This window comes from Patagioenas fasciata, chromosome 2 (genome assembly GCF_037038585.1).
Source record: "Patagioenas fasciata isolate bPatFas1 chromosome 2, bPatFas1.hap1, whole genome shotgun sequence".
Classification (NCBI taxonomy): domain Eukaryota; kingdom Metazoa; phylum Chordata; class Aves; order Columbiformes; family Columbidae; genus Patagioenas; species Patagioenas fasciata.
In genome coordinates, this window is record NC_092521.1 from 84045735 (window position 1) to 84070298 (window position 24564).

The window sequence follows — 24564 nt, forward strand, 5'->3', positions numbered from 1 at the left end:
GTGTTTAAATGTGAAAATGAATGCTAACAAGCTCTGGAGGAACTTGGAGTCTGAACATGGACTGAATTTCAGTCTGATCTTTCACTTTTTCTGCTGAACTGAATCCAACTTTAAAAGCAGAGAACTCCAGCTCATGGAAGAGGGTGCTACCGTCTTAATTTAAATACTGCAACTTGGTTTCATCTCTCACAAAGAGAAAATTCTTACATAAATTATGGAAGTTTTGACAGAAATATGTCTCTGATGTTGCTAAAGCAAGAATGCCATTGCATTGTTCTGCTCTTGTTGCAAGGTCAAATGTGCGCTGAAGTACAAGCCAGGACAGAGCCTCAGAAAGCTCCGTGTCCTCCCTTGGTCTTGCAGGCCACGTTGATGGAGACAAGGCAGCTTGGAAACATGGCAGCTACTTGACAGGGGACATGGTCCTTTGTATCCAGACAAGGATGAAGATACAGCTGAGGTGGTATGCAGTCAGATGAAAACTGGGCCAGGAGAATTACTGACAGAGTTTACTGCCACTGCAGAATTGAGGGGAATGCAGAGGCTGAAGAAAAATTTCCATTCCTGGCTCTGCCCTAGGAGCAGCAGCATGGCACTTCCCGTATTCTGTACGGATTTCCCAGTACTTGTGCAGTGTCTCTTAACTACTGAAAAAGACCTTGCATGGAAGGAGAGAATAGAAGAATCCAGTTTAAACACGATTCTGTCAAAGGTTTAAAATGAACTAACTTGCTAATTATCTTATAACTGCATTTTGTTTTTCTTTTCTGTAAGTTAAAAAAATTAAAAAAAAAAAAAAAAGATATAATAGCCACAGCAAATTTGACTGGTCTTATTCTAAAATTAGAATTTTGGTGTAATCTACCTTCCTAAACAAAACAAAACCAAACCATCAAGTATTCAGGTATAAATTATTTGCATTAAATTGTTTGTCTTTTTCCATATTAACCTCTTATGAAAACAACCAAATGAGATTCAAGGTACTCACAGAAAAAACTAACTTTTTTTGGCAGGACTTGCATGGGCACAGCTTGCCAGTTTTTCAGGAATTGATTTAGTTTTTATTAATTTCTGTCACTTTCCTAATGGTACTGCAAAGTCATCTGCATAGTCAGCAATGATGTCAATAACTTAGTACTTCTATGCAGCACTGTAACGTTAGCTTGAAAATGTTAGCTTGAAGAGAGTATGAGTGAAGGTTTGTAACATGCAGCGCTGACTGATGGGACAGCTCCAGCAAGCTGTCTTGTTTTGTCCAAATGCAAATAGTGCATGTGAATTTGTTGACTTAGCTAAAATGTTTGATGGAAACAAGTTTATACAAACTGGTCTGACTCTCTTATATTTTGACAAAGTATTTGATATGGTAAACATTTCATTTTAACTTTCATTCATTCTGGCTTTCATATGATATTACGTTGGTATTTTGTGAATTCAATTATTTTTCAGATCTTCTGTAGCTCATTTCCATATCTTTCAGTTGAAATACTTTAGTATTTCCATTTTGCAGTAAATCTAGACTTTGCATTCTTATTTGAAGTGAAATATCAGGATTTTCCATAGATTACATTTTCCAGCCAACTGTAATAGTATGTTAAGGCTCTTATTCAGCAAAATATTTAAGTAAGCAACTAGCTTTAGGCACAAGTTGTTCCTTCATTGTTTTGTTTTTTTCTTCAATTATGCTTTCACTCACGCCTCATATTATGAATGGACTTAAAATATCTTACTGCTTTAGCATATTTTAATGCCTTGGCATATTGTAATCACTATCTTTTTAAGATTTCCCAAATTCAATGTGTGGTACAGTATCTGGAGGAAATTTTAAAAAAATGTTCTGTACTTTTTATAAGGTTACCAGATCTGTAATATTGAGGACTTCTTCCTCAGGATATTAAGGATTTTAAAATATAAGTCCTTGTAAAACTGTATGCATATTCAGTCATCTGTACAGTGGAAAGTTAAACTCACAAAAAAACAACCAACCAAAAAAGAAACGCAAAAAACAAACAAAACCCCAAAACAAAACAAAAAAATACCCAAGAAGAGCTCCTTAATGAAATGCTAATTTTATTTCTTCACATCCAAAACAAAACACATACAAGATCAACGCAGTTAAAGTATATTCTAATTATTCCATTAACCCTGGTCTAGAAGGATGATTTTAATAAGCTAGACTGTCACTTCTGTTTCTCAGTTTGTATAATTCAGTCTCTTTTGATCAAGGGCTGTTAATTATGTTGAATTTGTGGTGATTCTGACTTACAGATCATAACCTAGTAAGAATTAAGCAGGCAACATCAAACTAATTTTTACATTTATTTAATTAAATCACTGGTGTGTATTTGTCAGATTTCAGGACTTCATCCTTTTCAAACCTCGAGGAATTGACAAGCTAGGAAGTTAAAAGGTATCTGTGCAGATTTCAGTCTCTCCTCATACATCACAGGAAGGAGGGTGAAAGAGAGAATCTAACACATGCAAACATGTTGTCAGTAAAATACATGAACGAAATTAAGCTTTACATTTGTTTGCAGAACATTTTCATCTAGGACACTTTAGTAAATCACATCACAGCAGGGAGACAGTTCCAGTGACTGATGAACTTCATTATGCCTCTGAGGAGTTACTATGGCAAAAAAACTCAGCTAACAATTTAAAAAGATCTGATGTACAATACAGCAGTGCCAGTTGCAGAATTATTTTTTTCAATATGCAGAGGTTCATAACATTTCTGTTTAAATTAAACACAAACAGAATGGAAAACTTTTTATAATATAGCTGGACAGTTGAGTGTTACTAAGGAGTGTTTTAATGTCGCTACACATGGATGCATATTCAAATACAGTTATGGGTGTATTTTTGCATTTTCTTAATGTCATGCCACAATAAGGCTTATTTGTAAGGACTGGACTGATGAAATCCAGCTCTACCAATAGGTAGGTCATGAATGCTTATGCACTCTTACAATCAGGGCAGATATCCACTTCATATTTTGCTATTGCTTCATTGTCTTCTGATGTTTGGCAGCTTGCTAGATAATGTAGCCACAAGTCAGGAAGATTTGTGGGTCAGGAAGGGATGTGTGTGAATTTTTCATAATGCATTTTCATAATGATATTGTGAAGGTTTCCTTTAATGGAAGATCAAAGGGACTTTCATCTAACAGAGCTGAGCGTCAGTTTGTTTAAAAAGAAATCTTCACTCGAGGAGAGGAGAAAATGAAAGATTTTCATTGTAATATCAAGTGTCTAAAGATTTTATTTTAACCATCAAGAAAAATTGACAAGCAAGTGACAAGTCATATATATATACTCTAATTGCATCTTCCCTGAAGCTCAGAGTGAAAATTGGATTTAGCATCTCTATTGCATGATGAAAAAAGAAAAAAAAAAAATCACTCGGTCAAAAAGATGCAGACTCAACCTGTGCCCCTAAATTCTAGGGGATACCCAAGATATTAGCACCATAAAATTACATTTATTGCAAACTAACATCTCCCAGACTACGGCTCTCTGACATTTTCCTTCCCCTCTTACTGATTTTCATGTTTCTCTTGCTGCATTTATTTCTTTTATTTTAACCTTTTCCTCATTTTTCTTTTTCTTCTCCTTTCACCTTGGTTGCTGCATGTTATGAAGGTATAACGGAGACAAGTCTTCTGCTGCACTGCATCAATTTTGAACACCTTGACTAAATTTTGCTCAATAATTATTTAATACTTTAATAGGCAAAGTACCTGTACTGTATTAAAGATCTGCCTTTTGAAAGACAGGTAAGTTTTAGCACACAGATTCAATTAACAGAGAAGAGCCAGTAGGCAGTATTCAACATTGAACAGCATAATCCCTATCCACTGTAAATCACTTATAATTAAGGGCTGCTGCTGCTGCTGTGAAATGCGAATAGTTGTAGTTATCACCACAGGGAAGCAGAGGGAAGCACTCCCCTCAATCTACGGTGCCATTAGATATAAAAAAGCAGATTCATATGATGACTCCAAGGGGCCCAGGTGTCACCCTAACCAATTTTTCATTTTCATGCTAGCATGCCCATGAAGATATGCTATAGAGATCGTTCATTCTGTCCCTGGACTTCACCAAAGTCAACAAAACATTATGTTGCTCTTTAAGTTACTGTGCTCTGCTAGTCCAGAACTCGATATAACTGTTGCATGTCGTGACAGAAATGAAAGTAAACCTTAATTAAAATTAGCAGGCTTAGTCTCAATCAAGAATTAATTTCATGTAAACTGAGACAGACAGGGTTTCTGCCAGAAATGCTTTAGATTTAGTTTCTTCATCTAGGAAAATAAGATGATAGTATTTTCTCCTATTGCAAGATGACTGAGAGCTTAAAACTTACTCATGCCTCATAAACATGGTAAGATGTCTTGTTGAAAGATAGTTGTTTGCATAAGTGCAAAGTATTGATGGAGTGGCTTTCTATTAAAGCTGCATTGTTCTATTTGATCTTAAGAGTACTATTGCATGTCCAAGGTGCCTGATCCAGAGACATACTGAAAACTGACCTGGATTTAATATTGCTGTACTTTTCATTTCCTCCTCTTACTGCCTTGTCAGTAGCAATGAACTTTAATTGAAGCACGCAACTATTTAAAGGTTATTTTATACTCTATCCAATATGACTTAAATACTCCAATATGTTTTTAAATTTACTGAAACGTTGTACCTGTTCACTTTCAAAAAAACAAAGGCTTAGGTTTAGCTACTCCAACCTCAAGATTTCCTCCACTTCCTCTAAGACTATTGATTCATGGCAAGTGTAATTTATGAAGTCCGTGAGACCGATTCTTATCTTACTAACCTTACACTAATACAAGTGAGATCAGAGTCTGTGTGTGCACAGGAGCTGCTTATAAGGCATTTCTACTTGCAGTTTAGGGAAGGTAAATGTGACCCCTGTTAAGTAGGTCTGGACAGATGGGAGAGGAGAGGGCTGCTGAATCACCCCCCTGTCATATAGCCAAGACAATGCACCACATTGCACTGGAAAATGCAGAAGATGTAAAAACACTAACATCTTAGTGCCGTTTTTGCAGTAAATTCTTCTATGGTAGAAATAACCACGAACATTAGTTACTGAAGAAGGCAGGATATAATTCAAGATGCAAGGGCCATCCAAACACAATCATACATACCTAGATATGCTTAAGTGGGAGTGATTGTTTACCATCTACAATACTCCATATTTAAGCATACCTGAACAATTTCATTGTTAAAAGTGATTTTTTTGCGTGTGTACTGACAGGAAAAAAAATCAAAATTATAGTTGTAAAAAATTTACACACAAACCAAAATAGTGTGTGCTTACTTGACAGGGTTCTTGGCAGCATCTGGATCCTGAGCAGTTACTGTTCCTATTACAGTGTTCATTGGAACATCTTCTTTCACTTCCATTATGTATGCTGGTCTGCTGAACACAGGGGGTTCATCTACATCCTCCACCTGAATTCTGACTGTAGCCGAGTCCTTGAATGGACCCAGGTACAGGAATCGAGGGTCCACATGAGTATTGGTAGCTTCCACTTTCAGAATATACAGGTTTTTATTTTCAAAATCCAATGCCTGAGGAAACAACAAAATCAAAATCAAGTTTGAAAGGTCTGTGGGGATTGCTCTGGTTTTACAGCCAGATGAGCTAAATGGGGGGATTTCATGGAGAGACCTGTGCTAGATAACAGGAGACTGAACAGGAATTATAATGCCAGCAGAAAGAAGAAAGACAGGGCTCTATGTTACTGATGATACGGTATAGAAAAAAAAGACTTTTTCAGAGACCTGTATGCCTGGAACTCCTAAACATCAATTCATCTTTCCTTCTTAGATGGTCTTACCTCTTCATGTCTTTCATTCTGTCATTTTTGGCATTTTGATGGATTCTTCTCTATTCCCTCCCTTTAAACACCACACTCTAAAGGTGGGAATATTTTCTAGCAACTTCTTGTTTAAATATTGGCATTCCAACACTGGAACAAATCACTGTGACATCTAGTGTCTAGACATCCAGGACTACCCATCAAAGAAAACATGATTTTATGATAAGCTACACTATATCACACTCTGTTTAAAGTATAAAGAAACAGCATTTAGCAACTTTTTGTCGCAGTACTTGAAGAAATGTGGGGAGAGAGTAGTCACCCCCTTTTTTTCCCCATTATGTTGTAGAAGATTCACAGCTTCTGTCAGCAACAGACAGAAATACAAACAGAGTTAGACCAATATCATAATCAGCCCCTGGAAGGCATCTTCTAAAAAACAAGTAATGACAGGTGTCGTACTGATATCAACAAGCAAGTGCATGTTCAGAAAATCTACACAATGTCTATCTAGTGATGACTGAACTTGAACTGATGGGGGGATGATATCTGTAACCTTATCAAGCTTGCCTGATAACCCACTGTAAACAATATTTCTCAAACCTGTTCTGACAGCCAATGTATAACCTAGTAGCTGATGTCTATTGTGATCCAGCAAAACACTGTGATTATTTTTTTCTAAAGCAAAAGTACGCTGTTGGATTTATTCATTACATTTTTACAAAAAGTGAGTCAAAATAAATTTGTTTATATATTTTAATACATTATAGCTATACAATTCAACACCTTCTGGTAGTGTAAAGTAGGTAATGTGATACTGATTATTTCTGTGATCTTAAGACCTTCTAGTAGGTGAGCAAATCCTGTAAACATCACAGGGAGAAAACCACTGTTGGATGGTGGTGCCTCCTTGAGTTATTCTGTGGACGTGTTCAGATTGTAGAATTTTTTTCTCAGTCCTATCCCACTCTCTAGGTTATTTACTCTCTCAGGTCCTTCGAAGTATGTGCATTGGTTTAGTACAGGAGAGTATGAGAAGGACCTCAATAGCTTGTATAAAAGAAACTTTACATAGGGAATGTGAAGTTTCCGTATAGATAGTATTCAAAAGAAATAACACATTACACTACAAAAGGAAAAAAAATTGTGCTAGATAAAGTTTTGGCTGGTATTTCAGAAGCTGGGGTTAAGCGTGTTAAATTGTGTACCTTTTTGACAGTTATAATTCCTTCTTGTGTGTCCTTGTCTGTGGTAATTCCAAACATGTCATATCCATCCCCCTCAGTGATGCTGTATTCAATCTCTGCATTTTCATCCACATCAGCATCATTAGCTTTTATCCTGCCAACTGGTGAATCAGGTGGCATAGACTCAGGAGTTCTGAATTGGTATGTGCCTGCAGCAAACAGAGAAAGACATTTTGTCAGTCAGTCTCATGGTACTTTGGACACCCACTCTCAGCCCACTGTCGATGCTGGGCATGCACAGGTGGGTTACTCGCTGTGTTTTCAGGCCTTCCTGGGGAAACAGCCTTTTCTAGTAGGAAGGATAGGCATTTAGTTTTCCCAGATACATATATCTATATCAACATATGTCCCTTTCTAGACATCACCAGATTCTCTGTTGGTCATATCAAAATCGTATATAGTAAATGTTTTGAAGCCAGAAGACAAATATTAGGAACTGCCAGAGGCCAATGCAGCTTAGTAACACAAAACCCAAATCCAGGCAAATGCCTATTAATAATGTGTTATGTTGTATTTTCCTCTGAAAAAATTCTACTTGGGGAATGTTGGCATTATGAAGCTGTATCTTCTGCTTTTAAATTGAAGACATTTATGTCCAGAGATGTATAATTAACTCATTGGAGGCAGAGTGCTATATTTTCTCTTGAGTTGCTCTAATTTAAATGGAAATGCTTTGCCCACAGCTAAGAACAGACTTTGAACTTAAATGACAAGTTGCTTCCAATAACTTTCCTGGTGACTTATCTGCCAAAGCTTGCTGATTTGTCTGATACTATCTGCAATTATTTTCTCTAACAGCTGCTCTTGACTTTGACACACACTGACACTGTGATACACACACATCACACACAGAGCAGTGCTAGAGAAAGAAAAAAATAAGAGAAAGGAGAGGAGAGGAGAGGAGAGGAGAGGAGAGGAGAGGAGAGGAGAGGAGAGGAGAGGAGAGGAGAGGAGAGGAGAGGAGAGGAGAGGAGAGGAGAGGAGAGGAGAGGAGAGGAAAGGAAAGGAAAGGAAAGGAAAGGAAAGGAAAGGAAAGGAAAGGAAAGGAAAGGAAAGGAAAGGAAAGGAAAGGAAAGGAAAGGAAAGGAAAGGAAAGGAAAGGAAAGGAAAGGAAAGGAAAGGAAAGGAAAGGAAAGGAAAGGAAAGGAAAGGAAAGGGAAAAGAAAAGGAAAGAGAAGGAAAGAGAAGGAAAGAGAAGGAAAGAGAAGGAAAGAAGAAAAGAGAAGAAAAGAGAAGAAAAGAGAAGAAAAGAGAAGAAAAGAGAAGAAAAAAGAAAAGAAAAGAAAAGAAAAGAAAAGAAAAGAAAAGAAAAGAAAAGAAAAGAAAAGAAAAGAAAAGAAAAGAAAAGAAAAGAAAAGAAAAGAAAAGAAAAGAAAAGAAAAGAAAAAGAAAAGAAGAAAAGAAAAGACGTGGACGAAAGCTGAATCACTTTGAATCACTTATGTCCAATAGAAATTACTTTCTAAGATCTGACTCAAGTGATTCCCTTGGATATCACACAGATATCTATCAAATGATCTGGGAAGAAAAACAGGTAGAAATATCTTGTATATTTATGTATGTGCTTTTGTCCAATGAGGTAAATGGTTCCCAGGTGTAAGTATACATTTTGATAGAATTGCTCTTGGGATCAGTTTATGTACTTAAATAAATGTTTCAAAACTTAAATATGTTTGATTAGAGTGGTTATCTTAAAACACAGTCAATGACAAAGTCTAACAGAAATAATATTGATCACGAAATAAAGATTATATCAGTCAAAGCTATTTAATTCAGAGGAAAAATAATGATTCTGTACATTAATTTACCTCTCAGACTATCTACTGCAACTGGAGTAAAAATATTAAAGGTACGGTTCCCAGTTATTGCAATTAACATTAGCATGATCCTATTGCTTGCTTGCGTTTTGTCTGTTTCTTTCTTACAGGAAGTCTAATACTCAGTAATTTCATGACAGCAGAAATAATACCTGAAGTGGAAAAAAAGATATCAATTTTTGTCCATTCTACTGTAAAGACTTAGAATGTAAATATTCCGTACTCTGGGGGAAGCGAGGTGGATTGTCGTTTACATCAGTCAATGTGATGTTCACGGTAGTGGTTCCCGATAATCCGCCCATCTGACCTCCCATGTCCTTAGCCTGGATGACCACTTGGTACTGTTCCCTGTTTTCACGGTCCATGTTTAGCAAAGCAGTTTTAATAATACCTGAAATATGAAAATTAAAGAGGGAAAACTCACAGGTAAGGTACTGACTTTGATGGGAATTCTTATTTAAAAAAACCCACAGCTTAAAGAACAAAACAGTCTCTGTGTAATAAGTAAACTTTGCCCAGTACAAATATTTACCGTTATAAGATGGCACATTAAATTATAGACTTGTCATATCATATCTCAGGCTGCAGTCTATGTGACAGACACAATATTAGTGGCATTCCCAGAAAGACATTCTACCTATTTGTGAGCAGTGTTATTTTACATAACTATTTACCCCCTTTCGGTTCCATGCTAAAATCTCTTACTGAACTGGAAAAAGGCTCTTTGTTCATTATAATGTGCTCTGTCTTTTCTCTCCTGTTCTGTCAATATTTTTGTTTTGACAGATGTGGTAAAAAAAAAAAAAAAAAAGCTAACTCCAGCAAGACATAATTAAAGAGGCAGTACAACAATATTAAAAGGAAGAAGAGAAAGTAGTTAAGAAAATTGTGAGCATCGAAGAATGCCCAATTATATATATTTCTATTTATACAATTATTGAAATGATTTTGCATGCTGTTTCCTTCTTCAAAGGCACAAATACCAGTTGTGAGGCCAACTCCTATTGAAATTCAATCTTTCAGTTTTACCATGAAGCAAAATGACTGGATATCTTAAGGCTAAGAACTGACTCCTTTGTAGCAAAAGGGGTGAAATTCAAGCACTGAAATCCATGGCAAAATTTACAGCGGCTTTGACGGAGACTCATTTCACTCTAGGAGTTTTGCAATTGATTTCCATGGCAGGAAGATCAAGCCTGTGGTTTACTTTGATTCCCCTCTGTGCCCCATGCAACCCTCTTGCTAAGAGATTATTACTGGTGAACTCCCAGCTACATTATCCTTATTATAACTCTAAATAGTGTAATGTCCAAGTCAGAATGAGTCCATCAGTGCAAAAATCCTTGCCTGTAGTATCTAATACCTTACTCTTGAAGAGAAGGTCCCTTCGATCTTGACTTTCCCTCTTTTCAGAATTTTGTACATTCTTTCACCTCATATTTTTCTTTGAGACGTCTAATCTCTCCCTCCTTTTCCTTGCCCAAGTCTCTTAAGATTTATGTAAGAAACAATACTAAAACCTGATTAATTGTCTGGGATAATCAATTCCTTTCCTGTAATGGTCCTGAAGAGAACTGATTTCTTTAGCTTCCAGCCACCTATCACAATGGATGTTCCCATTTAAGGAGTTTGTTGAAATCCTTTGTTTCTTGATGGAGAAGTTTGTTATAAATCTTGGGAAGAGAATATCTGTGTAGTCTGATAGTCGATGGTACAGCAGATTCAGTCAGTCAGAATTCACGTGTTTTACATGCACAGGTTGAAAAGCTGGCTGTTATTCAGCCCATAAAAAATTCCAGTCACTGCGTATAATTTAAATGTCTTCCAAAAACAGAACTCAGAAATTTCAGATTCTATTTGTGATCTTCCAGTGTGGTGCAACAGCCAATTTTACCTCTTCTATCATTATTTTTAATTAAGATTTCTTCCATAAAATTAACATTAAAGTGATATGTTGCAGATGTACAGAAATTATAATTACTTTAAACAAGTTTTGAAGAAGCAGAAGGAGAAAAAAAAAAACCCTAAGCTGAACAAGTCCTCAGTCTTAATTTAGCCGTTATGAAGATCTATGAGAATTAAACACTTCTTTACACACCCACCTGTTTCTCATTTTCTTCTAAAAGCCAACCTATTTGGTTTAATTTAAGCATCCCCAGCAGCCTCTGTACCCACTGCTTGTTAAAAATGATTGAAAAGGGGTTCACATCCTGTACTAATTGTATTTATTAGACTTCATTGTTAAGATTAAATTAAGGTAGGTGTCATGTTTACTGATGTATTGCTCTGTTAAATTTGCCAGATTTTGCACTCAGTAAAAGGTAATCTCTTTGAAGTTTTTGTCTAATATGTCCTAGCTTGTCTCAGTATGTCATTTTAAATTGCAGACATTGTCATAGAGTGACAGATAAGGTCCCCTGACCTGTCTCAGATTCAACGGAGAAATATGGTTGTCCCTGAAGAATGCTGTAGACAACTTTAGCGCTGTTGCCATATGTAGGATCATCAGCATCAGTTGCAGTGACTTGCACAACAAAGGTACCTGCAATGATAAATTAAAGAAAATATAAATCTACAGTTTTTTTCATGGCCAAGGCAGTTTATGATGCAGAAAAACATACTTCAGGTTCAGGTCAAACTTGTGGCAAAAAGTTAGAGATATTCTTATTTTGTAGCAGCTTCTCTGTTCATAAGACACATAGCTACAAAACAAACAAACAAAAAGTTGGTTTATTCTCTCTTCATTAAAATATACAGTTATTGATTGGATGTGTAGATCCTTCATCATATATCTTGTGAAGAAACTAGAAATACACTCTCCCCTAGATATTGAAGGCATTTAGAATTTGAATCTAAGTCAAGAATATACTTTCACAAATTTACTTATGTTTGTAAGGTATTTGACATAGGAATATAAATCTGTTTATTTCATGTGTCTTCTAGAGAAAGAATCGGTGTTGAACCCTAGGCAAAGTGTTAACAAACATACAAAATGAGCTCTGGTTTTGGCATTTGAAACAGATTTGTGAATATTACATTCTTCCTTCACCAGATGAGATTTCATCCATGTGACAAGACCCATGAATGAGAGCAGACAGTATGCCTCAAAGTCTTTATTTTCATACTGCTTGAGCTTTATTTTAATCTCATTCTTATGATTAATTAATACTTCTCTCTCTGGATATTATTTCAGATTAGAAATGTGCCTCTTGCAGTTTAACCATCTATATCTCTCTGACAAAGAAATCAAAATGACCTCCCCAAGAATCAGAGACAAAGAATCAAAACCTGTCAACTTCTCTGGAAAAGATCCAATCTTAAACCATATTTCAAGGAAGTTATTTTATTTTATTTTATTTATTTATTTATCTATTTTTACTTATTCCTACAGCTTGATACATTTTAAATCAATAGAAAGATTTCAATGGACTTCAATAGATTTTGGACCTTTTTCCTTTTGCACAAAAAGAGCAGCAAAGGAAGTTAACGTTGTGTCTCTGAATCAGTGATGGGTCGACTCAAGTGACAGTTTTCATGCCCGAGTTGTGTAAAACCACTTCTGCTCCTGTACTTTTCCATTATTTTTTTTTTTTTTTACCCTCCTGAACTAAAGAATGGTTGCTGAACAGATCTAGGGATGGTGTGGACACACTTAGGTGACCATGGATTACCATCTTATTACACTGCTACTAAACCATATTAACAAAGTGTATTAAACTCTACATATGTTGTGTAACACAACTTAGCACACCTCTCTTTCACTGTTTTATTTTTCTAGTACAACACAGGGAGTGGATTTCACTCAGCTGACACATCTGATTCCATCAAACTTGTCACTGTTTTCCTGGAGTCAGTTTTTTTTAAAATGGCTAAGCTGCTTTACTCCAGACTCCAGTGGATGTCTGTATTCAGTGCCTGTAAACTTCTAGCCCTTTATTAAGTCCACAGAAAGAACCCAGATTAGACACTGAAATCAATTATTAGTTGGCACCTACCAACATCTGACATTTCAGGAATGCTGGCATTGTAAACATCCTTTGTAAACATTGGCTCATTGTCATTGATATCATGGATCTTAATGATGAACTCAGATTCTGGTTCCACTGGTCTTCCAGTCCTTCTGTTTATAGCCTGGGCACGGAGTATGTAGACAGGCTTTTCTTCCCTGTCTAGTCTCTTTGTGGCCTGGATGTCACCAGTGTTTTCATTGATAATGAAGAGGTCTCCTGCTCCATCTCCAGAAAGGATGTACTTAAGTGATCCATCTCCTTTATCCTGGTCTGAATGCAGCTGGTGGTGAAATGGGAATTAAAAACAAAACAAAACAAAAAAGGAAAATAAATAATTGAAACACAATTCTAGATACTTTAACTGATACCATGATAGATGTTTTACTATTATTAATACCCAGCCAAGAAGCTGCACACTGCTTTTGGAAAATGAGATGATACCACAGTAGGAACAGTGAATTGATAGAGTTGTGTCTTGATGTTGGAATTGAAATGATCTGCAATATGGTAAGAAATTGCCTGAGGAAAACCATGAGCTGAAGCTGCAGATCACTTTCCCAAGCTAAGCATACATCAGTCAGATCTAAATGTTAGTGGCCCAAGTAGAATCCTAGGCAGATATAGGACAGTCAGATCCTACAGTGGAAAAATATTGGATTTAGGAATTGCACTAAGGAAGGAATTAACAAGCGATCAGGTCAGCCACTTCTTGAGTTTAAATTCTGGATGCTCTGCTCTTGCTGCCTGTGGACATTATGTAATACACCACACAGTGAACAACATAATAATATACTAAATACATACATGAACAACAGATAAATATATGCATTTACAGATGTGGCAAAAGAAGAGCAGAGGTGGGCAGGCATACTAGAACATTCCAGCACTGGCAATGAAGGGGTCAGTTGCCTTATGCAAAGGGACATTGTCTAAACAGGGGAAATAAGAAAATGATAGTAAGTAACATAAAAAGGATGAGCTACCCAAACAATATTTTTTTTTTCCCCCAGGAGATTTCCATGTCTCTTGAATACTGCTAAGCACAAGCACAATGTACAACTGATAAAATCATACTCTCATGGCTATTCCTTTGATAAAACCTTATTTATCCCTCCTGGCCTTAAAATCAAGGCTAATTAACTACAATTATTTTCATTGTTACGTTAGAGAAAATAAAAAATTTAAAAATGAAACGTTAAAATGGCTTCTAAAGTCAAGGCATAGGTGATGAAATTTGTGGGAAAAAGTAATCTATTAGGTAACAGATTCCTGGAAATTATTTATTTTGTAGAAGAGACAGGTTTATGAATCAGGAGAGCTGGACTTTCTCAACCAGCTCTTTGCTTCTCTTTTCCTGTACACAAATTAGAAAAAAAAAAAACCAGCCATTTGACTATGTGGCAAAGTACTTAACATTGCTGTATGGCATGCTTTGTAGAAGAGAAAGATTTGTAGGTTGAAAGAATATAGAAAATCTTCACATAACCAGGGCTTGGCCATGCACCTACCATGCTGGAAAGGAAGCCTTCAGCATGACCAGAGGGTCAATGTTCTGAGCTCCCTTCAACTTTCTGCCCAGATCAGTGCTTTGCTGGCAGCCCACTGACAACCCACTTCGTGGCATGGTGCTCCATCATGTACATTTATGCCTACAGTCCCTACAGAATGCATGAGCCATGCAACAAATCATGTGTTTTAGGGTAAAACTCTTTGTCAACACACATCTCAAAAGTGCCCAATAATGCAAAATAGCAGCACTGTAGTATGTTTAATCGTTAGCAGATGTGCTGAAGCATTCTTCTTAATTTTGTTCTTCAGGGAGAAAAAAAGCATTTCATGTGATTTGCATAGAGCCCTTTCTCTTGATAATAAGGACACCAATAGTAGCTTCTATGCAACATTTTTCATAAGTAGATTTCAAAACCCTTCACAGAAGCAGTCAGAACCATTTGCTCTGTTTTTTGGATAACGATGCATAGAAACTTGAAGTTTCTCAGAAGGCTAGTATTGGAACCTGGAATAGAATTCAGGTCTCCTGAGTCTCATTCAGTTGGCCAATATACTTGGCCACAGGGCCTGCAGGAATTATATGATTTGCTAGATATAATCTCAGCCTCTGATGAATATCTGTTAGACCTGCTTGTTAAGAAATCAGACTAGAAGTCTACTGCAGGAAGTAATTTCAATAGGATATTTGAGTATAATTTTCCTCTAAGGCATCCAGGAACAAAAATGCATAAAAAGAATTTTGCCTTTAAAACGGTATTTTTTATTACTGTTTCACATCAAATATTCAACTTTTGTTTGCCTTGAAAGCCTCTTTAACTTTATCTGCATCATACTGGGAAAAAGAAAAAAAAAACAGCCCTCAATAATGGACTACTATGAATTCATATGAATCATGGAATAGTTCTGTTGTGACACTTATTACAGGCTCAACTCTCAAGCTCATTTTTATCATCAGTTTAGTTAAACCTGGTTTCAATTAACAAGATAGCAGAAAAAGATCAAGCTAGAAAGGGTGGTGGAACCCCTGGGAATTTTCTTCCTTAATATTCTTCATCTAGTCCAGAACACCTAAATGACTAAAAATGGAAATTGTGTGATTTTTTTTAAATCCGTAGTTTATGAAATTTCCGCTCCTCCTCCACAATTAATTCACCTGTGTAAAATCAGCTGTGGTTTTGGATATCAAGGCAAAGTATATCTCAGCATAATGACTCATCAATATTGAGAATGAGGTGATCTTCATCAAAGGTTCAATCTCTAGCCCTTCAGCAACAGCACTAACATTTGAAAATAAACCTTGCCTCTGACAAGATCCTTTCCAGCTTCAATACCTTTAGTTTTACAACTTTCCTAAGACACAACAGAACAAAGTACTCAGCTGGCCAGGCTATAAGTGGATTATTTACTGTGAAAGCGAAGCCCTGGGGAGATCATGTCCTATCTGCCAGAGTGTATTATGTAGAGCTAAGGCTGGCTGAGTGCCTGTTCTTCAGACCAACAGTGAACTTACAATGTGTCAGCATATGTGGCCTAGAGAACCTGACTCATGAAGGATCTCGAAATGTATGATTATAGTATTTTTGATTTCAGTAAATTAGGATAGTTCTCTAAATGCTTGTCATCAGGGTTTTTGTGGGATAAGCTTATATCACAACACATGGATCAACTGCTTAATAGCTGAGCCAAAGTAGCTCGGATTTTTGTCCTCTTCTTCTCCGAAAAAAATGTTTTTATATATTAGAAAAAACAAACAGATCTCTAGAAAAGTTTCTCGTAGATTAGAAATTTGTAACATTCACCGGTCCTTGACTGTTTCCTTGGTAGAAATGTTTTATGTAGGCAAAGACAATAATCTGTTTTATTCTTTATTAACTGTCAGTTTATCCTGTAATTAATATTTTGTCTGTGTGGCCACTATTAAGGTGGAAGTTGCTACGATCACCATGTTGAAAAAAATAAACTGTGAGTAAAGTTAAAGGAGAAAGAAATGGTGCAAGTTGAGGCTAAAAGAAGGGCCTGGAGGTGAGACACACTTAAAAACACAGTTGATGGTTTTGTATATAAAACTTAACACTATTGTTAGATTATGAAGATGAAATTAGTAGTAATAAGAACCCCCACTTTCTTTTAAAGTTGAAGTTATTTTTCACTATCCAGATTCATCACCACAAAGGAAGTTTGCTGTGATGAGATATGCATATAAATAGTACTGCAGATGCTTTTAGCAGCTCCAGTCCTAACCAATGCAAGATATTATAGCTTCATTCTGTGTGCTAACCCATGTTGCAAAAGAGTATCCATTATCCTCTGCATAAAGTTGGTCAGATAAATGGGCTATGGCAGATGGTCATGGGATAGAATAAAATGTCTTGGGACACAGTGCTCCTGTCACCTGGGCTGTATCGAATTACCATTAGTCAAGACAAAGTTACTTCAGCCAAAAGTTTTTAGGACTCCATGTAAGGGTAGCTTTGATTTCCACAGGAACTCAGTGTTACTTAATTTCAATTGAGTGCTCAGACTGAACTGAGTAATACCCTAAAGGTAAGCAAAATTGTGAAGAACTAAGTCTATGCAATAAAAAGTAAATGCATCAGCAATTGCTCTTTATTAATATTAGAGTAAATTGTTTCATTTAGAATCTAATCTGGACACTTTTGTGAAATCGTCCATCAATCACTGGCTAAGGCAGAGGATGAACGACAAATTAAAGATTTTACTATGCCCTAGGCATACTTTTACTCATTTTACTTTAATACCACTGTTAAGTGAACCATCTGGTTTGCTAGTAATGACTTGCAGTCGGATAAAAACTGTCCAACCCCTGCCTTTCTTCTGCCCTCCCTGAAATGTCCTGGCCTAAAACATTCAAATACACCTGGTCTGAAAACAGGAGAGGCTTCATGCCTCCAGGAAGAGGTGTTCAAGGTCCATGCAAGACTGCAGAATTAGCTGCTTGTGTTCAACATTCTGCTTGTTGTCACATACATAATAAATTTAAAAGGAGCATTGTTGTTTTTATTTTCAAATTTGCCGTAATCAGGAGTAGCCTCCTTCTCTGCAGTCTCTGTCAGAGCCCTCTGAAAGCACCAAGGGCAATGGGAATGGTATATCTTCAGCACAACGAAAAGGAAAAGGCAAGTAAAAGTACTTGTACCATGGGCTTTTTTTTTTTTCCCCCTAATTTCCAGAGTGAATGTATTTACAGCCTTTGCATTCATCTCCAATAGATAGTATCACTTCACTTTAAAACAACACTCTAGGAAAATTTTACCAAAGTTCTAAAAATTGATTTGGACCTATGCTACAAACATAGGAATTAATTTAGCATGTGGGAAGAATTGAAGGGCGTCTTTCATGTGTTTTTACAGTAGGACTATAAACTGATACAGCATGAAAACAGCAAATCTAATCGGCATTAAGTTGTACAATTCATTATTGCCCATCTCTAGTATTACAAAGTCATGAGCTATACTCCAGAACGTTGGCAGCACTCCCAAAAGAAGCAGTGTTAGTGTATTTAAACAAAGGTGGGGGGTGGTGTATCCCTGGGTTGATCATGGCAGGGCCTGGCAGTGAGGGCCCATCCCACTATTGCAGCCAGGAGTTGGGCAGCCAGGGCATTTCCAGCCATGGCCATCAGGCACCTCTCTGGGGCCAAAGTGGGCCAAGGCCAGGACACAATGTGGGCCCATAGGGGAACCCAGCTCAGCAGGGCCCATGACCAAGCAGAGCAGGGCTGTGGGGAGCTGGAGGCCAGCCATACTGCAGTGCTAGTGGGGCAGGGGATGATGGATCTGGGGCCTGACATGGGGTCCTGGGCCATGGGCTAGGGGAGGGAGCCCAGGGGCTGGGCAGGGACAGTCAGGGCTGGCGTACCTCAGGGACCTTTTCTAACCATGTTAAATTCAGCTTTGTATGAAACTGTATGAAACAGCAGTACCCAAACTGTATAAAGAAAGTGAGATCCCATATATTTTAACAGGGTAAGGCTAAGCACTAACTTTTTTGAGTGTTTAAATGGAATACATTTGAGAGAAGCGGCTTTCTAATGTGCATATTTGTAACATGATTCTACTGAAAATGTGATTTTATAAATGTGGTAATTAAATTCCAAAAACTTGAAATTGCAGGCCATGAATATTCTCCAGAATGAAATAACATCCTTCCTCTACCTCACTCTATAGCACTCATTTAAACAGTACAGTTAATCTAATTTATGCAGTGGCTTTAGGTTGTGCAAGTCAGCTGTAAATTACAGTTTGGCTCCTGCTAATGTCATATTGCCAGTTATGATACCTGGCAAGTCGGTGGGTAGGATGATTTTCCATCCACTCTGCAGACCAAGTTCTGTTTCCTGTTGCGAATATCACAACCTACTCACTGAATTTCAGAGCAGTTACTGAACCTCAGCAAAGATCAAAGTCAATAGACCTTGGGATGTACGTGCTAAACCATCAACCTACAATCATCCAGAAATAAGCTCCCTGTTATGTCTTATTATTTGTTTGCATTTATAAGAGGAACTTGCTATTCTGGGATTGCTGTGGTCACATTTTTGTCTCCTAATATAATAAAGAAATAGAGACCAATTATTAAAATAGTTAGTAGGTAGTTGGTATCTAGCTAACAAAGAGAATTACAGGTTTACTCTTGGCAGTATTCATAGCACATGATTTCACTCAAAAATGGGTAGATCCAAACAATAAAGTCCTAGAATAATAGAATCACTTGGGTTGGAAGGAACCTTAAAGATAATCTAGTTTCAACTCCCTTGCCATGGACACGGAAACCTTCCACTACACCAAGTTGCTCAAAACCCCATTGAACCTGGCCTTGAACACTTCCAGGCATGGGCCATCCACAGCTTCTCTGGGCAGCCTGTCCCAGTGCTTCACTGCCCTCATGGTGAAGAATTTCTTTCTTATACCTGATCTAAATCTACCCTCTTTCAGTTTTAAACGATTACCCCTTGTCCTATCACTACATGCCCTTGTAAAAAGACCCTCCCCAGATTGTTCTATCTAGTAATGAACAAATTCAACCACATGGATTTCTTGAGGTTATGTAGTGCAATGGTACAACATTCAGAAAAAGTGAAGTGCTTAAAATGAAACTACTAATACTATAATATTGCACAAAGTTTCAATTTCAGAATAATAACAGCCTTACACTGTTCCCTGTCACTTCCAGTGCTCTATATCCCTATAGCATCAACCAACCTCTTCAGTTAATATCATAATCAACACCACTAATATAACCAAATAATCGGTGCCAAAGGTTATGCTTCACTTGGTGACTCTGTGTTAAAAGGAAAATGGCATTGTTTTTGCACATTAGGTAATAAGTATTTACATATACTTTGCTGAAATTTGAGCGTAGACTTTTTTCTAATGCACAAAAAATGCCCCCCAAACACTATATATGTTCCATATACCTACTAATATATACACACACTAAATGATGTATCATCAGGGCAAATATCTACACAACCAATTGATTTCATTTTGTGGTCCACATAACCTCTCTATCTGACTCACCCCTAACACAAAGTATTCTACCCACTGCATGGTATTTTGTACTTCCTGCTCCAACCCCTGTTCTCAAAACCTCTTGACTGCAAAATGCTGCTGCTTCTTGTATTTCCTAAATACTGGCTGAAGAAGAGACAACATGGCCTGTAGTTGGTGGTGTCATATATGTGTGTTTATAGAACAGTCATTTGATCAGTCAAGGCACACTGTAGGTTTATTTGCCTTATGCAGCTGCTATTCTTCTGAACTGTATATGAAATTAATGGTTTTGACACCTTTATTCCCCTATAAAATTTAACTGAAAGCAATGAATTGATTTTAAAAAAAATTTAGAGAGGGCCAATGGAGTGAGATAGAAGGTAGAGTGCTGAAGATAGTTATCTACTCACTTCAGATATCTGAAAGGTTATATCAAGACTTAGGTACCTGCCCTTAGGGACCATTATTTCCAAAATGCAGCTTAAATGTCTGATAAAAATAGGAAGGTAGATGCTAAAAAAAAATAAATTGAAAGACAACAGGAGAAAGATGTTACAGTGCTTCCAGCTTTCGTTGGTGTTTAGCGAATCTAGAAGAGGTGATTCCTTTCCATTCTTATATAAAGTAATTTGAAGATTATATGAAAATTTATACTCTACGCCCTCAAAAGAGCTGGAGGGCTGGAGTTTGAAGTAAGATTCAAGAACTGTAATTTTCAGGAAAAAAAAAAAAAAATTCACAAGATTAAAAAGAATTGCAAACAGACCCAGCCTTTCTAGATCACAGCACCATGATTCCAAATGTATAGCTGTCAGACACAGCAGTTCCACACAGGGGCTGTTACAGTGCTGCAACAGCCACTTGAAGTAGATTTTCACTTTTTTCATGTCCTCACTAACCCAAGATCTGCTGTTCTAAGCAATCAGCAGTCTTCATTGTTCATCACTTTCTTGAACTTACACATGTCATGGTTCATAAAATACTTACATTAGTTAATACAGAAAGTGATTCGTTTACTACAGTAAGTATAGTTACTATAGTATAGTTAATACAGTAAACCTGAATATGGTTTAGTGTGACTGATTCCTGAGTGTTTCAGATTTTTAATGCAGTTTTAACCTGCTTCCCATTGTATCTAGTGAAGAAAAAGGTTCAACAAGTACTCAGTTGCTGATTGAAGAAATTGACGCTCTGGTGGTTAGAAGGAGTCTTGGTTTCCAAGATCACGTGTGCTGTTCTTGCGCTAGCATTGATTTTCTGTTTTAAGAACTTCCTCCCACACGCATATATTCTTCCTCATCCAACATTTATAGATAACAATCCCATATGCTCTCACTATTTTCCTTTGCAAGGCTACCAGCCTACATACAGACTTGCAAAATAGGCACTTCTGAGTCCTCAGCTGGAATCCTGTTCACAACCCCAGTCCCTCATTTTCACATCAAGTGGATTCCAATGAAGAAAGGATCAGATATGAAGGGCTGATGATCCTAGTCTTTTTTCTGCACTTCAATTTGCCTTCCGTGTAAATGGACACAGGTCTTTGAACAATGATGTTAATATTTTCCTATCTCTATGACAAATGAGTGAAGATTTTCCTGTCTCTATTAGAAATGAGTACAAACATTTGCCATTTTCATTGCCATATCAAACTATCTTCTTCCTGTCATCCCATGACTAAAACATTCAAGATTTTGTCCTTCTCTTGCTCTTGCTGTTTCTAATTTATGATCATTTACTGTGCATTGTTGTTTGTTTGTTTGTTTGTTTGTTTGTTTGTTTGTTTTTAAATAACTCCTGTTTCAAGAACATTGCATTTTTATCCTGTTTCTATCCCTTCCATTTTGAAGAACTTCCTTTTCTTCCTGCATGATACCCTGGTCAGCAATAAAGGATAAAATTCAGTACTGAAATCAGGCATGTAAACACTAAATCTGTAGTAAACTAGTGAAATACAGCACTGAAGAATGAGATTTCTGCATTTTGGGGTGTTGGTTTCTTTTGAGTTATTGGGAAATATACTGTATACTATTTACATTGTGTTTACTTTCTTGGGTTTTGTTTGTAAGAGGTTGTACAGCAGAATCAGAAACACTTTAAGCCCTGGCTGAACACTTTAATCCCTAGCTGAATGCTATGAGATCCTATTAATATAACAATACATAACAGACTATAATTTCATATAAAGTTCATATTGGCAAGCTACTTCTTTTAAGTAAGCTATATCAGATTTGGTTGCATGGAATCAGGTATATTAGAAGAATAACTCAGTAAAAAAAAAAAATAATAAAAAATGTAAATTATACAGCTATCCAATACTTGCGGTATCAAAATGCAACTGAAAAGTCTTATTAATATAAACACCTCAGAGTATACCAGAGGAAGGGTAAAACAGTAATGCCCTCTAAGGGCTCCCTTTAACCTAAGTACTGGTTCTTAGTTCTAAACCTGAGATTTTTACCAAAAAGATTCCATGAGATACAAAAAAAAAAAAGAAGTTAATGCTAAAATTGCACCCACTGCAAATGGTAAAAAAGCTATAAGTCAGATAGAAGTGCTCAGTAACAGCAGTATAAGCCTAAAAACAAAACAAAACAAAACAGATTGTCATGATATCGGGAACCACAGGAAGAATCAAAAACATCTAGGAAAAGAAAATTCACCAAGGTGATGCTATCTTTCTGTTTCTTGGGAGTATCAAAATGTCAGTGATCTTTCTCATTCAGTTTTAAAAGTAGGAGTGTCAATCTGTTCCCTGTGAATGAATGACACTAAGAGAAGCTAAAAACTGATCTTGTGCTGCTGAACAACTTCAGGAAATGAATGGACCAAAAAGCACTGAGAACACTTCAAGATTCAGAAGCAATCAGGTACTCCATAGGCAAACTGAGAATAAAAGATGGTGACATCTGATTTCAAAACACACAAAACACAGAAAAGACCTATAATAAAAGTAAAGGGTGCTGGACTGAAACAAACCAACCAAACAAAAAGAAATAGAATATAAAGGGTCCTGCAATATGAATTTGTTGTTTGACTACGGACAAGAGGCAAAAGGCTCTTGGTTTGGACCCTCTGGGCAGGCTGGAAGGCTTCTTTCGTTCTCTTTTTGTGAGGGCTATATGTGAGACCACATCACCTGAGATAAGACAGGGACAACAGTTTGGCTGATGTTGTGACCCTTGGTTTATAGAATAAGCTGCTCAAACAGTAGTTGCAAACCTGTTGTTCTCTTTTAAATGTATGAAGCTAAGAATAAATATCCATATGCTGGTGACTCACACCTTTATTACCCAGCCTTCAAAATCAGAAATGGGTTTTATAACCTGAAGTGAAAACATGCAGCCACAGCTAATCAACTTTGCAAAAGATCAATTGGAAAGTGTCAATCACTTCAACATTGCCTAGGGCCTATCAGCAATTTTCCCTTTTGGGTTTCCCAGCTGCTGCTGCTCTTCACTGTGATTAAATAGGGACAATGCCACAAGAGCTTTTGTCCTGCACTGCACTACTTTGGACCAGGAAGGTCCCTTATTCTTTTGGCTCTTCTCTTTAAGGACAACTCATCAAATCTTAATAAATAGATAGCAAATCTGTGAACTAGGTAAAGGTGTCTCCATTTTCTCCTGAGCATAGTGCCGCTCAGCTCTTCTGTGGTAATGCAGTTTTATTTGTCTCTCTTCCTACATACAGGTCCTTGAATTTCATGTTGTTTAAAAAACCTTGTCTTTGAACTACTGTCTAACAATAAGAAAGATAGCCACGCTTCCTTCTAGACTCAAAAGAATTCTGCCTGTCACTTTAAAAAAAAAAAAAAATCTTCAGTTCTAACCTTAATTTTCCCAGTTTTACTTACAGAAGTTGTGTTTCATTATGCCTTTGTCTGTTACCATCACAGTAGCGATGGTAACAAAACAGCATTGTACAGACTTCTGCAATTACCCTCATAGAAGCACAGAGACCTAGTTGTTCTCTTACAGAAGACCAAGACAGTTAAAAAAAAAATACATATATTGTGCTTTTTGGTCCATCTGTTTTAGCATCTGACATCTCTTTGTCATACTTCCCGTCATGTATTTTTGCCGATGTTTTTAAACTGTGTGGTAGCAACACTACCTGGTAGACATGACGAATAGTTTTAGTTGAGGCATCAGCGTTCACTTACTAAAAAGCATTAAGGACCCCCAGTCTTATAATATCTTACCTCAGGTACTAAGAAAACTCTCTATATGAGTATCTAAGCAGAGGGATTAAAAGTTATTTTCTTACCTAGTGTATATACTTCCACGGTCAGGAATGAAAACTCAAACCTTTGGATCCTTGAAATCCATAAAGAGCCGTATAAGTAATTTCTTTTAGGAAAAAGACTTTCTCATCACTGCAAATTTACCACTGTAACTAAACAGTCTGTCACTGGATTCAAGTGTGAGTCTTAAAGATTGACTAGGAAAATTAGTTTGAAGCATCACCGATTATTTTCTTGGTATAAAAAAAATACAAACAAGAAGTGGAGTGCATTTAGGCGTGTTTCTTTGACCAAAAAAAAAAAAAAAAACCAAAAACAACAAAAAAACCCAACAGATATGCAAGGAAAAGATAGGCTTGTAGCCAAAAATACAGGACTGGCAG

At 36.8% G+C, this 24564-nt stretch overlaps 1 protein-coding gene across 7 annotated transcripts in view; it reads right to left on the minus strand.

Moving 5' to 3' along the window:
• The window catches only part of LOC136098272 (cadherin-6), a 107690-nt gene that overhangs the window by 17840 nt on the left and 65286 nt on the right, over window positions 1-24564 (minus strand). For all 7 annotated transcript variants that reach the window (XM_071804500.1, XM_071804499.1, XM_065831532.2 and 4 more), the window contains 5 exons: window positions 12899-13193; window positions 11326-11445; window positions 9127-9294; window positions 7048-7235; window positions 5335-5588 (listed from right to left, as the gene is read on the minus strand). In XM_071804500.1, the coding sequence (XP_071660601.1) occupies window positions 5335-5588; window positions 7048-7235; window positions 9127-9294; window positions 11326-11445; window positions 12899-13193 (1025 nt within the window). The remainder of the gene's footprint in view (window positions 1-5334; window positions 5589-7047; window positions 7236-9126; window positions 9295-11325; window positions 11446-12898; window positions 13194-24564) is intronic.